Below are 15,998 nucleotides of genomic sequence, written 5' to 3' on the forward strand. Positions count from 1 at the left end.
TTAACTAACACTATATTTCTTTCTGGGTTTTTTGTCTAAAATTTTTATTTTTTTTTTAAAAAAACGGGTCATGCCATCTTGGCCCATATTAGAAATAAACTCTAGGCCCTTAATCAAATGGTTAAGTCATTCCAGGTGACGAGCTACCCTTAGTCTTAATGGGCTAAATTGTTGGGCCAAATAAGTTGGCTTATGTAATTTTTTTTTAATTATTTTTAGAAATTATTTTGTAATTATTTTAAAATGCTATTTTGTTATAAAATATAAATAAATAATATTTCAAATGTATTTTTATTTGTTTACAAAAATTTAGATAAATTTTCAACAATTTTAAAAATTGATATGTCATAGACAAAAACTCATTAAAAAACTAAAAAACTCCAAAAGCCCAAAATAAATTTTTTGGCTAAAAAGTGATAATTTTTTCGTATGCAGAGGTTATATACAACGAGTAAACTGGATAACTCTAATATTCAAAAAATTTTCCAAAAAAATAAAGTTCATTTATAAGAGATAAATGTTATCCGAAAGAATTATAATCCTAATAGAATTAGAAAAAGTTAAAATAGACGTTATATATAAGAATTCTAATTCTAGGGTTAGGAAAAGTCAATATAGATGTTATCTGTAAGAATTATAATTCTAACAATGGAAAAGTCAAAATAGATATTATCTATAACAATTATAATTATAATAAAATTAAAAAAATTCAAAATAGACGCTATCTGTAAGAATTTTAAACCTAAACTAATTAAGATTACTTTATTCCTCTCTATAAATATGCACATTCATTCTAAAAAAATATATGTCTCTAATACTTATTTTAATATAATTTTAATTGTCTTTAATGTTTGATTTAAGTATTATTGTGTTTGCGTGGAGATTTCTCCACGCCCTCTACTTATTTGATTTCTTATAAGTTCAAATGGTTTAACGTTTTCAATTAAATAAATTAATTATTATATTTTAAAAATATAATTTAAATTTATTGTAATACTACTTAGTACATAATACTCTAAAATAGAGATCTTATTTTTATTTAAAATATAAATTTTTTAATCAACATTATACGTGTTATCTCTTGCCAAGATAAATTATGAATAATAGTAAAGGAGTTGAAAAAAATAAAATGAAAAAATTACGTAAATACAAATTTCTAAATTATAAAGTTTCTTAAAATATGAATATGCTTCTAAAATGATCCAATTTAATCAAATGACTTTACATATTAATCTTCTACTTTGTTAATTCTTTTCTACATTAACTAAATAGTTTTTAAATACAATAAAAATAATTTAGCTTTTAAAACTTTAATACAAAAGAATAAAAATTTAAAATAAAATCAATGTTTATATCTTATGTATAAATAAAAGTCTATATTACAATAAAACCCTGTTATTTATATATATATATATATTAATTTAAAAATAAAATTAATTAAAACAATAAGATTTGAACTCATAATTTTCAAACACGAACCTATTTCTAAACTAATTTGACCGTTACACCAAAATTTATTTTATTTAAAAAAATAAAATTAAAACAATTACTATCAAACGGTACCTAATAAACTTTCATTTAACATTTTTTTTTTTACACATGCATAGTACTCTAATAAAAATTACTAAATAAATATAGAATTTGGGTGATTTACCTTTTATTCATTGAGTATATGTGTGATTCTTTATTAAATAATTGACTTTTAATTTTTGTTCAAAACAAAAAATATCTAACTAAATTTATTTGTCGAGTCTTTTTCTACATCTTGATGTAAAATGTTGTTTACTTAAAAAAAATTATTTTTATGTTTTCTCATCTAAAAATATTTGTATAGATAAATTCGTCCTACACTCATAAACATTGATATTTTAACTCGAACATCCTTTTAATTTTAAAATTCTCCCAATCAATCACAATTTTTTAAAACTAGCCATAACTTATTCAAATAAAAGGGTGTTTAATTCAAAGAGTATTGTAGTTCATTTTGAAAAAGGTTAAATAAATTTTAAATTTTAAAAATATCCAAGCTAAATAACCAAATTTTAAGGGATTTCTAGTGAATTTATTCTATTTTAATTAACAATAAAGATATATTGAGATGTAATTTAAAAACAAATATAAGACTCGTGAAACTTGAATTTGAATAGTTAGGAGCATATTTTACTTCAAAACAGATGGAGGCTAATTTTTTTCATTTCTTAACCATTAAAACTTGGGATTAAATTATTGTGGAAATGTTTGGTAAATTTTTCAAAGTTTTGGGTAAAAGGTGAACAAAAATCGCGTTTAGGGTTGAAGTGTAATTTAATTGAAACATCCGTACTCTCGTGTCGTTCGGTTTCGGTTTTATTTCTTCGCATTTTCCCTTGCTTTCTCGCCGTTTCTCTTTGTGTTGGACCGATCTGCGTACAGTCTTCAACGGCACTGCCTTGGATCTCTCTGAAATTACCGAAGAGAAATGGTAAGTTATCTCCTGAATTTTCACTTTATCTCTCCGGATTCCATCACTTCACTTTCAATTTGTATCTGCAATCTCTACAATTCAGTTCAAAGCTTGGTTGTCCAATGACTATTTTTTTTAGTTTACTCATGCTGCCTTTGGTTGATATTACGTTCATTCGGACGCTATAACCTTTTCTTGGTCTATTAGAGAACCTAGAATCGCAAATTATAGGGTTTACTTGAGTTTACTGGTGTTATTGATTGAATATATGCTATGATTATGTTTGTTCAGCGGCTTTATCTGACCTAGATCCTTTTTGTTTATCACAATCAGATCTGATCTATCGATTGTTGAAGAATTGGTAATTTGTTGATTGCAAAATTGTTAATTTTCCCTATTCAGAGCATGATTGTTGGTTGCCCTTCTTGATGTTTGAATTTTTTTTTTTTAATACCACCGGATTGTAGCCTAGTGATAGGTGATAGCATTGGTTAGCCTGCGGTCTCAAGTTTGAGACTCTTGAATCTCACTTGCTCTTCCACTTGGTCTTGAGTGGTAAAATCTTATTTACCGAGTGAAAAAAAAAAAAAAAGATGTGTGGGTTTTAAGTGAGATGTGAACCGTGCAGCCAACCTGCAAACATGGTGTGGAGTAGTTTTGTACATGAGTCAATGATTTATGGCATTATTGAAGAGATGACTTTTAAAGCAAAGTTTAGAAGAACTCGAGTAACGTTTGAATTTTGAGGGGGGCCTGTGTGCTATCTTCAGAAGTATTAGGGTTCATCACATTCATATAAGATCTGATGGCCGGTAGGAACTATGAAAATGGTTGGTGGTTTCCCTGTTTTTCTCTTTATGTATAATATTTATAGTCTGATACCTATTTTGTTCTCCTTGTTTGTAGGAGTCATGCCCAAAAGTGAGAAACATTCTTCTTCTGGATTCAGAAGGAAAACGCATAGCCGTCAAGTATTATTCAGATGACTGGCCAACAAATGGTGCAAAGGAAACTTTTGAGAAAACCGTCTTTACAAAGACACAGAAGACAAATGCTCGAACAGAAGGTATATTTTTTAATTCCCTTTCTGAGATATTTCCTTGTTTGTGATGATTTCAATGGTTACAAGCAAGGATCAAAATATCATTTCAATAACTTAAGAAAACAATAAAAGAATTGAAAAGGTCAAAATATATGAAACAGAAACTGATATTTGTATTGATGTTTATATAAGCTTAATAATTGAACAATTAAATATTATTTTAGGTAATATATCATTCAGCATGAAAGTCACAGTTACCACCATTTTTGGATATGAAAAAATTCCAATTAAATATATAAAGATAACACTAACTATATGAACATAACCTGCAAGCAAATGCTATCATATTCAATGTTTAGGTAAGTACTTTTCTTTCCCTCAATAACAACTCTTAAGAATAAATTTCAATGAGTATAGTAAATACTCTAGACTTGAGGTCAAAAGTTGTACTTGACAGTTTTGGAATACTGTTTACAAAAAACCTAGATTATGAGTTGTAGTAGGATAAATAAGGGGAAAATGAAAATTAATGAGAACATTTATTTATGAAGAAAAGTTGTCTACTTGTCAAGAATGAGAATAAAGAATTTCCAATTTCTCTTTTTTTTTTTTATCTTTCCTCTACTTTATATTTTGTCAAACTTTCTAGTACATATTTTAAGATTTTTTTTCCTATTCTTATCATGAATTTTTATCTCTCTATCATGGAAACAAGTTATTGTTTCAGCACATTTCAAAATGTTTTTCATGTTCTTTGGAATGTTTTTTTTTTTTGGAAATGATGGACTTTTGATTTTTTTTTTTTTTTAGTAATGTATCGAGACATTCTAAGAGAACAATAACTATTCAGCCATTTTGATGGAAACAAAACAAAATTTTAATCTGTTTGTAGTCATCAAATTGAACTTTCCCAATTGGACTTGTTCTTGCTTGTTTTCTTGGTTGTTTATGAGATTATTTTTTAGTATTTGTGTGGGGATGGCATTCAACAATGTATGGCAAGTAAGGTGTTTTATTCTTAAAGGTTGAGAACATTCATAAAGTTGCAACTTTCAGCGTGTACTTGATCCTGCATTTTAATGGTATTGCTATTTCATTTGCAGCGGAGATAGCAATGTTTGAGAATAATATTGTTGTTTATAAGTTCGCTCAAGACCTTCACTTCTTTGTAACCGGGGGTGAAGAAGAAAATGAGCTTATCTTGGCCACTGTTCTTCAGGGTTTTTTTGATGCAGTTGGTCTTCTCTTGAGGTATCTTAGCATCTTGCTATTCTTTGCATCTCTTTGGTGCAATTTAGATGTTTTGGCCTCTAAATTTTTTTGATAAATTTGGCATGTCTATATATAGGGGCAATGTGGACAAGAAGGAGGCTCTTGATAACTTAGATCTTATTCTTCTGTGTCTTGACGAAATTATTGATGGAGGGTAATGCCTCAGTTCATAGGGCCAATGTCAACAAGGAGGAGGCTTTTGAGAACTTGATCTCATCCTTCAATTTCTTACATCTTCTATGTCTTGGAATTTTATTTCCTTGCCATCATTCAGTGTCCTGCAAATTTCTGTGCAGAATTATTCTTGAAACTGATGCAAATGTAATTGCGGGGAAGGTTGCAAGCAATAGCATTGATTCTGGTGCACCCCTATCTGAGCAGGTATTTGATCTCTGCGTCTTATTACGCCCTGAGGAATTTAATCATAGAAAAGAAAAATTGTATTAAACGCGGAACTACTGCTGCTGCTGCCAAGTAGAATCCATTCTTATACAGTAGATAATCTTTATGTTGTTTCTCTAACTCGGGAATTTTGTTTCGACAGACTATAAGTCAAGCACTGGCCACGGCGCGGGAACATCTTACAAGATCCTTGCTCAAATGATACGCCTCAGAATTCTCTTACTCTTATTGTCCCCGTTGCACTAGTTATAAGGCATTGATTTTGCTTCAGTGGGCTTCCTTACGTGGGGGTGCCATATGCATTTCCAGAAGCTTCATTTTTTGTTCTAAACTTTTGTTACAGCTTAAGCTTACTTGGAGTTGGAATGAGAAATAGTGGTAATTAATGGAGAAAATGAATGGCAGGGTTTCACATAATTTTTAACTCACACATGCAGATTTCCCAGCCCATCCATAGAATTTATACACGTATCTTGAAGTAAAACAAGGCTTGAGAAAGGGAAATTGAAGAAAGGTTACTTGCATGAAGATGCTTGTTGACAAGTGGTTTCTGAGATAAGCCATTTCAATGAATCCTAAAATGCATGCTACGTTTGATTTTTCTTTTATATTATGACGTTAGCATAGGATAGAGTTTTTTTTTTTTTTTTTTTTAAGACCGGTCTTCCTCAATATATATATATATATATATCGGGACCATCCGAAACCACTAGAACCTTTCATAGAAAATTCCAGAAACTTCCAGGGTGTGTGACACGTAGCTCATAAATTAAAGAAGCTGCACAGCTTCAACAATTACACACGCACTTCATCTCTAGTTCACGCTCGAACCAAATGTTGTGCCAGATTTCCCCTCCCCATTGATTCATTCAAAGTGGTAAAGATAGTCAATGGCAAAATGGTAGCAACAGAACCGTTGGGAATAAAAATTGCCATTTGCTTAACTTTTATATCTTTTCATATTTGTAAAATTTGGGTAGAAGTCTTTCAAAGTTTTACACATTTTTTGTCATCTCTGAGACTAAAATAGAGGCCTTGCCTACACACAAACAAGGACAGAATCAACCTGGAAATACGACAAGATGGAATTGGATAAGCCCATTCTTCTTCGTTGTAATTCATTCCCTTTAACGTTTGAAGAGCTCAGTGAAATCAGGAACCGATCGCTACTGGCAACCACTCCAGGGGCGAAGAGAGGATGGAAGAAATCTTGTTTCCCCTTCATCACGGGTGGCACCGTGTACTAGAACAACTATACAATCAAATGCAGTACAGATTGTATTCAGTGGATGAGAACATAATCTGCATCCTTCAAAAACTTGTCAGCAGAAGTTGGCGGCAAGTTTTGGCGAGAGATGTTCTTATGAACTTGAGCATGCGATTCAGCCTCGTGCTGGAACATCTTGACCAGCTCTTCCAGCTCCAACTTCCTGACTTCAACCAGCTTTTCGGTGATGGGCTGTTTCAGTCCAAGGTAGAGCAGCCCTATAGCAATTAGCACGATCCCTATCATGAGGAGGATGGCGGCGAAAAGACCAAACGCATACGGGGTCTTATCAGCGCCAGGGATCCCATCCACATTTATTCCAAACAGCCCCGTGATAATTGAAAGCACAAGCCCACATCCACCAAAGACGGCCAAGTTGTGGGTTACCCGAAGGCTTTTGTCCTGACATTTCAAGGGGGGGAAAAAGAAAAGTTATCCTCCCCAAACTAATGTTGCCTCAAAACTAGTAAATGTAATAGATAGAATGGAGATGAAGAATTCCCAGATTACTGAACAACACATTGTTTTAGCAGCGACACACACAGAGATGTACTAGGGTATCTCATCCATATATGCGAAAGAGTTTATCTTTTGTGAATCTCTCTCTCTCTCTCTGTGCAACTGTGAATTGCATCTTTTATTAAAGGGATATATGGACACGAGATGATAAAGCCTTGGTTCAGGTATAAAGAAATAATTGGGAATAAAACATAATAGAATGTCTATGTATGGGAGTTAACCACATCATTTTCTTACTAAAATAAGGTATTGTAAACCATAACAAAAAAAAAAAAAAAAAAAAAACATAAATTTATGAAACAACTTCCCTGTTATAAATGGAAAACAGAATGACCATTCGACAAGCAATATTAGGAATGGAAGTACCATGCAAATGTCCGCTTTGTTCTAAACCTAAGAGGACATGAACTTGGCAATTATTTAATGGACTCTAAATTGTATCTCACTATTCATCCTTAAAAAGGCATCTCAACTAATTTCCACAAACATGAGTTAATGTATCTTGAAATGGAAGAAATATAGAATGATCAATGATGCTTTTTTTCATTTTTTGGTTTAATGATCAATGATGTTACAATCACTTGGGACATTTAGATAGCATGTATCTACACAAACCTGCAACCATGCACGCACAGTGCTTTGCATGACATCTTGAATGGTAAATAAGCGGCCACGAACTGCTTCTTGCTCCTCAATCATTTCCCTTGTACTCTTCCCTATTGACTCCAGCAGACTTTTTGCTGCATTACCCCTCAAATGTTGAAGAAGCTCAAAAACAATCTCCTCTCTTGCATGAAGTGACCATTTCACTCTAATGACCTGGATCGAGAGTACACGAACTCCAAATTCATTTTCTTTTATGAATACATGTGCTATAGCTACCAATTATTCCACAAATTAGCATTAATTGGGCTACATCTAATGGACCTGATTGCCAATCAAAATCTTGTGCATTTGGGGCATTAGTGTGCACAAGATAAATAATTAAGACATTTTTAAACACAACAAAGATGCCGAAGTCTAAAAATGTACCTACTGTTTCAAGGCCCAAATAAACAAATTGCCAATACTTGCACAAAAGCCAATATAGACGCAAAAAGATTACCTACCAGCCAACTTGCTCAGACCTATTAAGTAACTACAGTTTTCATTGTTTTCATTCACTCATCCCACAAAATAGACATTAAAGGGTCATCCAGATTCATGAATTTAAAGTTTTCCCATATCACTTTTACTTCCAGTGGCAAAGCAATTCAAAATATCTTCTAAAATATTCCTATCTTGTTCCCCATCAATAAAAAATTGCTTTGCAACTGGAAGTAATATATTAATAGTATAATCTAAAATATCTCCTAAAATATTCCTAATAAAAGCCTTGCTCATCTGTTGTGAGCACTCATGTTTGTTTTCAATCTTAATTTAGCTTTCAAAATGGATATAACCAACTGAGCTAAAAAGGGGCATATAACTAACTGGTACACGGTCTATCAAAGCTTTGCTTCAGAAGACAGCATTATAGGTATTAGGTCAAAGTACATTGGTTTTGACTGAAGGTGGCCTCAGTTGAGGGACTGAAAAGCTTTATGATCACTGATCATCCATTCATGGCTCATATATACTTTACGTTATTCCAGTTGATACACTGACAGTGGCTCTCTATTGAAAATTAATCATATTTAATCATACGCTATCACAGATGATGACGTATGGTACCTGTCTTGATAACCTTCTGATTTCTTGGTTCAGAATTATACTGAGAAGATTCATATCTTCATGGTTCCTCCTATTCACCAGCAAGAATTTTCATTAAAACAAAGTCTGCAGGAGCTTAAAGAGAGAAAATACTAGTGAATGCACTGAAATACCTGTTCATGAACTTCAACTCCACTTCATCAGCTACCCCAAATATGGACTTCCGGAATAATCTTAACATATAAAAAATACAAAATAGGGAATCGGATTTAGAAAACTACCAATGGAAAAACTGCGTGATGCAAATTGGCACTGATGAGAATTAAGAACCTAATATTCATAGTTTATGCCAAACAGTGACAATTGAATGTTTATACCAGTTTCAGTTGGTACAAACAAAAAGGAAGAAAAAGGAAACTCTTGACAACTCCAGAAAGTAGTTATTGCAGGTTCAGAATCTAGATCATGGTAAAACAACCATTGATCTATAGAAGGCTCATTGACTACTAGTACTAGCATTAAAGCCATTAAACAAACTTATCCATGAATCTGCACAAATGCAAGAGGTGAACACAGGTTAGACTAATATATGCAAACTTTTCCCTTACCTGTCATCCCACCGAGCAAGACGGCAGGAGAGATGTGCAATGACTTCATGTGCTGATCTTGGTGAATTATTACCACCACTAAATAGCAATTCCTGGAGAAAAGAAAACTTCGAGCAATTAAAAACCAAAAATCAAAAAAGAACTTAAATAATCCTTGGATTATGAACCAAAACTTTATTAATAGAATGAAGGTTGCTGAATAGAGTTTTGCAAGCACAAAAGTACCTGGACTTCTGTGATACCCAACACATTAATGCTTGATGCGGAACCTTTCACATGCAATGCAGTTATAAGAAAGTTTTGGGCTTGCCAAGAACGAAGCACAATGGGGATGTCATCTTCATCAACAAATGGATCACCAGCCGACTGGCCTAAGAGTTCAAATAATAAACCTCCAGCAACCCTAACTGGGACCTTCACAAGATATAAACCATAAGCAAAGGGACTAACTACAATATACAACATAATGTAATCAGCTTGAATTCTATGGTGTAATCATAGTTGTTGAAAACACCAGGGCATTCTATTGGTATTCTATTTATATAGTATATCAACTCTCTTCACTGTAAACACAGAGTCCACTTGCAAAAAGAAAATGAGGTTCATTTGAATTTTATATATATCTTAAACCACTGCTAAAGCTGCCAGTGGAGACATCAGGTATAGAAGACAGCTCCAGCACATATTCTCTTCATAATTTTTCACAATATTCAATCATAATACCAAAACCCTCTATAAATGTATCTATATCAAACATCCACCCAGCACACAAAGTTGGACCAGAGAAAAGGCGAGGTTCATTTAAATTCCTTTTATGACCACGGTGCATCCACGATACTACATCATAATGGGGTTGATGATCTTATTTCGTTGCTAGAGTTTTGCTCTTTACTTTTTTAGCAAAAGGATGAAAAAGAATAGCAACTCTGTAGACAAAACATGTATAAAGCAAGTTAATGCCCCTGCAGAACTTTCCCTGATGCTGTGTAAAAAATAAAAAACTCCTTTTTGAGAAATACAAGTAAAAAACAAAAAATCTAAATAAGTCTGAAATATTAAAAAAAAAAAACTTACCTTAAGTGCTTAAAGTAAATCCTCCATATAATACAAATATAATTCATGAAAAGAGGCGCCACAAGCCAGGAAATCTTTCTCGACAGTCCACACTACCAATCTAGATTCTCTTTAACCCTTGAACTGCTACAACATCAAATGAGGAAAAAACCTAGGTTGAAAAAGTCGATGAAAAAGGATCCATAAATCTAGCAATACAGCAATCTACTGATTCTGATGTACCCTTTATACATGCAACAACTACTAGGAAGAATGCTCCTCTTAGCTAAATTACAATGACATGGATTTTGACACAATACTTTTGGTGGGAAATTGCACTTGGGCCCATGAGATTTGAGACATTTGCAAGGAGAAATTCCTTCATTGAAAAATGTCATTGAAAGTCCCTTTTTTTTTTTTTTTTTTCTAACAAACCCTCCTCCATTAAGTCAATAGCTCAAATAGGTTGTTGGATTTAAATTATGAAAAATTAAAGTAATTCAAAGGTTTCTTTCAAAACCATAGGACTCAATAGGGGCTTTTAACTTAACTGAAGGCATATGTGCCAAAAAAAAAAAAAAAAACCACAGGGACCTTCAAAAGCATTTTTAACCACAGGAAGGTCTCTTTGCAAATGGCTCAAACCACAGGGGGTATTGGTAAAATTTACCCAATTTTTGGAAAGGGTTTCATTCCAAAAAGCTTTCCAAGGAAATAAGCATTTGAAGGACTTGTCAGCTCCATAAAATAAGATGTAGCATGAAACAAATAAAAAGACATATGGAAGAGTAAAATTCTGACTTCCCTTGGATTGAGCATTATAGTTTGAAAACCTAGTTAATAGGAACTTTAGATATAGCCACCAGGCACAGTGGTTTTGCAAAGCCAGATGGATATGGGATATGGCAGGATTTTTCCATAATAATAGCAATAAAGCAAGCTAATCTCGACCTAGGCTCATCAAATGCAACTAACTGAGCTCAGCTTGAGCAGATAAAATCTTAAGTCTAGCAAGTTTCTCTTCCTTCATGAGCCCCACTCCTAAGCTACCACTGAGCTCAAAGTCCTCTTCTGTTACCTAGACTCAAATCATTTGAAAAACAAGTTACCTATTTTCTGAAAGGTTTAATACAAACTTACTATTTACTAATATCAAGTATATCGAGCTTCAAAATTATATAAAATAAGCACAGCATGAAAGCATATATACCTTGCCAGCTTACCCACACACTAATCATTAACGATGAGATTTCCTTTGTTGAGATACTAAGATTACTTACAATAGGGACACAACACCAATGCCACATGTGCGGTATTGTATATCTTGATGACATGGGTATTACCAATAACTGTTTCGTACATGATATAATTCATGAATGATCACACACTTAAGTAAGCTATATAGTTGTCAATCTTGAACTATACCAGCTGGTACCATCCAGGACATACTTTTTTGGGAGAGCAACGGAATATAGAACTAGCAATCTCATTCCAGTCTTCTTGGACTGGTCCGGATTGGTCCAATGGTTCTGGCTGTACACTTGCAGTACCGGATTGACACCTATGTGAAGCAATAAAATTCAGAATGTAAGCACCCAATTACCTCATAGAGAAGAAATTTCATCCGATCACTTATCAATCGACTTTCATCTCTTAAAGCGATGCTGACAGCAGGATGCAACCACTGAGCATTTTTTAGCCATGCATCAACAAAAGGGTGACTTGCAGCAACATGACACCACCATATAGGCCCACGTGACCTCTGCCAGTAAGGAGCTGCTAAATCTGCAACAGTTAAGTCATCCTCATCATCCATGATATCAAACAGCTGTGAGGACCAGTTTGCATCAACTTGCACAGTTTGGACTAATTCGGAAATTCTAGACCACCCAATTGGAAACCAATGACTTTCTGGTAATCTGTCCACATCATGCAAATGTTCTGATTGAGAGGACTGGTTGTATGTAGCATCATCCAAAGGAGTCAAGCCATGAGCCCCCAACTCAATAAGAGATGAGGTATCCACAATATTATCAGCATTAACTCTTGGAGAAGGGGCTTCAGTGACTTCACATACTGGAACTTGTTTCTTTATGTTCTCACCGTCAATTTTCTTTGCATGATTAATCTTTGAGTAAGATCTTCGTCCTTTTGTTTTTCTTTGGACTCGCACATATTCAAAAGCACAAATTAGTCCATCAGTCCAGAGCTCACTCCCTGGCATAGTCTCCTTAAAATGATAACTTTTATGGATTTCTTGTTTCTTTGTCTTATCACCACAGCAAGTGTAGTCCTTCCCCATGGCATTCATCTTGTCAATAGGACAGGGCAGAGATGACAAGAACAATCAGCGAAAATCCTCACAATCTCAATGTTCGGAGAGCAGAAAATAGAAGGTTGAAAGTATAAGGCACCACTTCCAAAGGAGCTATCAAAAGAGAAACTGCACATAATTCCCAGAGGCATAGACTTTCAGAAGCAGCTAAACTGAGGTGGCCCATCAAGAAATTTATGCAAAGATATATCAGGATGCTGAACTTAGTACAGTCTGTCCTGAAATTCACTAATAAGATGCACTTCAGTCTTTCCAAGTACATGATGTGACAATAATGAAAACATTTAAAAGAAAGTAAAAATAAGATTAAACAGAAAGGAAACTTCTAACATAATCTGACTGTTATCTATAATGCAATCCACATTGCTTATTTAATTAAAATAAATAAATAACAAACATAATCTGAGAACTGAAACTGTTAAATAGTTCAATAAATTGAAAAATAGTTAGACGAGGCATACCATGGCTGATCTAATATTTCCCATTAGGAGGTGAAGAATGTCTATGCAAGAACAACCGAATTACATTGGCAGCTAAATGAAAAGCATGCAGACTTCAAATTAATGGCCAACAAGAATATGTGCAACACTTAATAGAGATCCCATTTGAAATTTACATTTACAACAGAGTTAAAGGTTTGAAGGTCATGAAGTCAAGGCATTAGTGATAAAAGTTGCATTCGGAAATGACGGTGCAAAAATCCGAAACTCATTTTGAAAGCTATAACAGAAGACATAGATTATCAAATATGTTGTAGTTCTAAGGTACTGGAAGCTAAATACTAAATTTGTGTCAATCCACAGCTGAAAAATTACAGTTTGGATGACAGGATTTTCTTCCCGAAAATAGAGTAACGGACTAAGAACAAAAACAATGAGAACCGACGACCATATTTTAACCTATTGCGAAAACTGCAAAACTTTGTTCATCAACCAAAGATAATTCTAAGGACGGGGAGATGGGTGTTTAGTTGAGACATTGTCTAAATGCCAAAGCTCTGATAGACCATAGCTTGGTTACATGCCCTAAATTTTTCAGGTCACCGGTAACTGAGTTCTGCAGCCAGCCCCAAGGGTTCACTGCCAATCTTTCTCCTGGCTTTAGGATTGAGATTTCAGATTACTTTAACCGAAAAACAACAGACATTGCTCTCACAGCAATCAATTATTAAAAAACAAACTGACACAAACATAGACTAAATTTACGAATGCATAGCATATATACTTAAACAAAGAGAAGAACATTCAACAGTAAAACGCCCAAATTTCCATGGAAGAAACACAATCAGGCACAACAACCAGAAAAGGAGAATCCACACATAACTTCAATCGCCAAGTAAAGGATATCGTAACTGGGATTAGTTCATCCAACGTTGACACCGAACAGGAAAGAAGATTCCAAAGGCAAAAATCTGGGATTTTCGATGCGGAAGATGTGACTATTTGGGAATCAAAGGTTGGTGATGCTAAAACAAAGAAATTCAACATACAGAGAGAGAGAGAGAGAGAGATGTTGGTTCCGTTGTCGGGACGGAAGAAATCAGAAGGGGAAAGTACCAGACAGTGACGGTGAGTGACGAGAGAGGCGTGGATAGCAGGCATGCGGATGTTTGTAGATTCTATTTTTTAAAATTAAAAAATATATATTTTCTAATTTATAATATAAAATTAAAAAACTTTGAATTTCTATTTTTTAAAGAAAGATTTAATTATTTAATAAAAACTAAAAATAAAAAATAAAAATCTTTTTCGATGTTCTATGCTGTCTTTGTTTTATGCTCAATTCTATTTTTATTTAAATAAGATTAATTAAAATAACAGAATAAAATGAATTTTTAATTACGTGTCTATATTCTTTTTAAATTAACTTTTTGTGATCGTTAAAATTAATACATCACTCATTTCACCTAACATTTTGACACTATTATCATTATCGTTTTCATTTTAATTTGTTGTTTGGCGCCATATTATTTCTAATTTAGTGGGCCCTTACAACTAGAATTATTGTAGCGCTAGAAGAAAGAAAAAACATAAATTTTTACATCTCCTTTTCAATGTATTATTTTTTATAAAAGATTTTATTTTTTTTCTCTTTTCAAATAATAAATTTTTGTTAGAATATAGAGTGTGAATCAAATTGTGCATGTTATTACCTTTTGAATCAAATAAATTTATATCTAAAAAATATTAACAATAAGTTTTTTCAAAATTGATTCTTTATCCCTTTGTTAAAAGTGTTCTCGAAACATTTGTGATTAAATAAATATCTCTATAAACAAGTGAATCGAATTTACTTGAAAAATAGAAAAATTTTACAAATTATATGTTTCATCATCACTTTGTATAAATCGATAAGTATGAATATTTTAGATATGTGACTCAACTGGTGAAAAAATATCTTTCCTCCAAAAAATATGTTTTTTTTTTACCAACGCACAAAGAAAATATTTTGTTATAAATGAACAAGATATTGAGGAATTGTCTATTCATAAAATCATAATTATTGATATAGAACTTTTCTACATAAAAATGAAATCTTTTGATACAATAAGAGGAGAAGTGATATGTATTATTCAATAATTTAAGTTAATTTGGTTTATAAAAAAAAGATCTCAATGAATTTTTATCAAACGCTTTCATGAAATTTAGCAAATTTCTTGATCGTGGAATAATAATGAGAATTAGGAATTCGTGTTATCAATGGATTTCCAACAATTGATTCTAGCATAGAACGAGTCAATCATTTATTTTTTTATTTTTATTAAACAAAAATGGTGATATTGTTCTATTGAGAAAAAAATTTAATTTTTGAAAAATGTCACGATCACCCAATGAGAAGTCTTCTAATATTTTTTCAAATGATCTTTCAATTTTTTTTCAAATGAATGATTTAAAGACCTATTAATTATAATAGCTATTTGCAAAATTGATCATTTAGACCTTTCAATTCATAGATGTAGATCTCAAATCTATGAATAGGATATGTTCCCAAAACTTAAGAGAAAAAGAAAAAGAGAAGTGAGTTAGAGAAAAAGAAAAGCAAGTTCGATAAGAAAAGAAGTGACTTGGATAAAAAGAAACGAAATGCCTTGTATAGATCTTTTTTGATAACTTTAGACCAATCAATTGAATATTAACTAATACATAATCGATTGAACACTATTTAAAAATGATTCTTCTACTCACCTTTAGTTGAAAATGGCAATGGACCGGTTGGATTAATTTAGGTCGACTCATTTATTATTAATTTTTTATTTTATCTTTTTTTATTATGGCATATTGATATATCAATATTTATATGCATCAAAATATTGATTCATGGATCTCTTAGTTCGAGAAATAAAAATTAAGGGGATTAAACCATTT

General features: G+C 32.6%; 2 protein-coding genes across 6 annotated transcripts; one reads left to right on the forward strand and one right to left on the reverse strand.

The window, feature by feature from the left end:
- The first annotated feature begins 2,295 nt into the window (after positions 1-2,295).
- Positions 2,296-5,576, forward strand: LOC127794385 (coatomer subunit zeta-1). The gene is made up of 6 exons (XM_052325418.1): positions 2,296-2,461; positions 3,350-3,509; positions 4,589-4,736; positions 4,834-4,911; positions 5,054-5,138; positions 5,302-5,576. Exons 1-6 carry the CDS (start codon positions 2,459-2,461, stop codon positions 5,359-5,361), a joined length of 534 nt encoding a protein of 177 aa, XP_052181378.1. The 5' UTR covers positions 2,296-2,458; the 3' UTR covers positions 5,362-5,576.
- Positions 5,577-6,050: 474 nt separating this feature from the next.
- Positions 6,051-14,183, reverse strand: LOC127794383 (uncharacterized). 5 transcript variants are annotated; one of them, XM_052325415.1, is made up of 8 exons: positions 13,986-14,183; positions 11,902-12,741; positions 9,471-9,659; positions 9,246-9,337; positions 8,811-8,870; positions 8,659-8,728; positions 7,561-7,764; positions 6,051-6,828 (listed from the first exon to the last, which is right to left on the reverse strand). In XM_052325415.1, the coding sequence occupies exons 2-8, from the start codon at positions 12,607-12,609 to the stop codon at positions 6,442-6,444; spliced, it is 1,710 nt and encodes a 569-aa protein (XP_052181375.1). In that variant the 5' UTR covers positions 12,610-12,741; positions 13,986-14,183; the 3' UTR covers positions 6,051-6,441. The 5 variants fall into 5 exon arrangements, with proteins under 5 accessions (XP_052181375.1, XP_052181372.1, XP_052181374.1 ...); XM_052325412.1 differs by having other exon boundaries at positions 11,902-12,851; XM_052325414.1 differs by having other exon boundaries at positions 13,957-14,183.
- Between the last annotated feature and the right edge of the window lie 1,815 nt (positions 14,184-15,998).

Source organism: Diospyros lotus, chromosome 2 (assembly GCF_014633365.1).
Source record: "Diospyros lotus cultivar Yz01 chromosome 2, ASM1463336v1, whole genome shotgun sequence".
Classification (NCBI taxonomy): Eukaryota; Viridiplantae; Streptophyta; class Magnoliopsida; order Ericales; family Ebenaceae; genus Diospyros; species Diospyros lotus.

Excerpts from the sequence above, each read along its gene's own strand:
- LOC127794385 (XM_052325418.1), top strand. Across the intron at positions 4,912-5,053 it reads GACGAAATTATTGATGGAGG|AATTATTCTTGAAACTGATG; the intron begins GTAATGCCTCAG and ends ATTTCTGTGCAG. Across the intron at positions 5,139-5,301 it reads GTGCACCCCTATCTGAGCAG|ACTATAAGTCAAGCACTGGC; the intron begins GTATTTGATCTC and ends TTGTTTCGACAG.
- LOC127794383 (XM_052325415.1), bottom strand. The coding sequence starts at position 12,609 with ATGAATGCCATGGGGAAGGACTACACTTGCTGTGGTGATAAGACAAAG. Across the intron at positions 8,871-9,245 it reads CTTGCTCGGTGGGATGACAG|ATTATTCCGGAAGTCCATAT; the intron begins GTAAGGGAAAAG and ends TTATATGTTAAG. Across the intron at positions 7,765-8,658 it reads TCAGAAGGTTATCAAGACAG|GTCATTAGAGTGAAATGGTC; the intron begins GTACCATACGTC and ends CTCTCGATCCAG.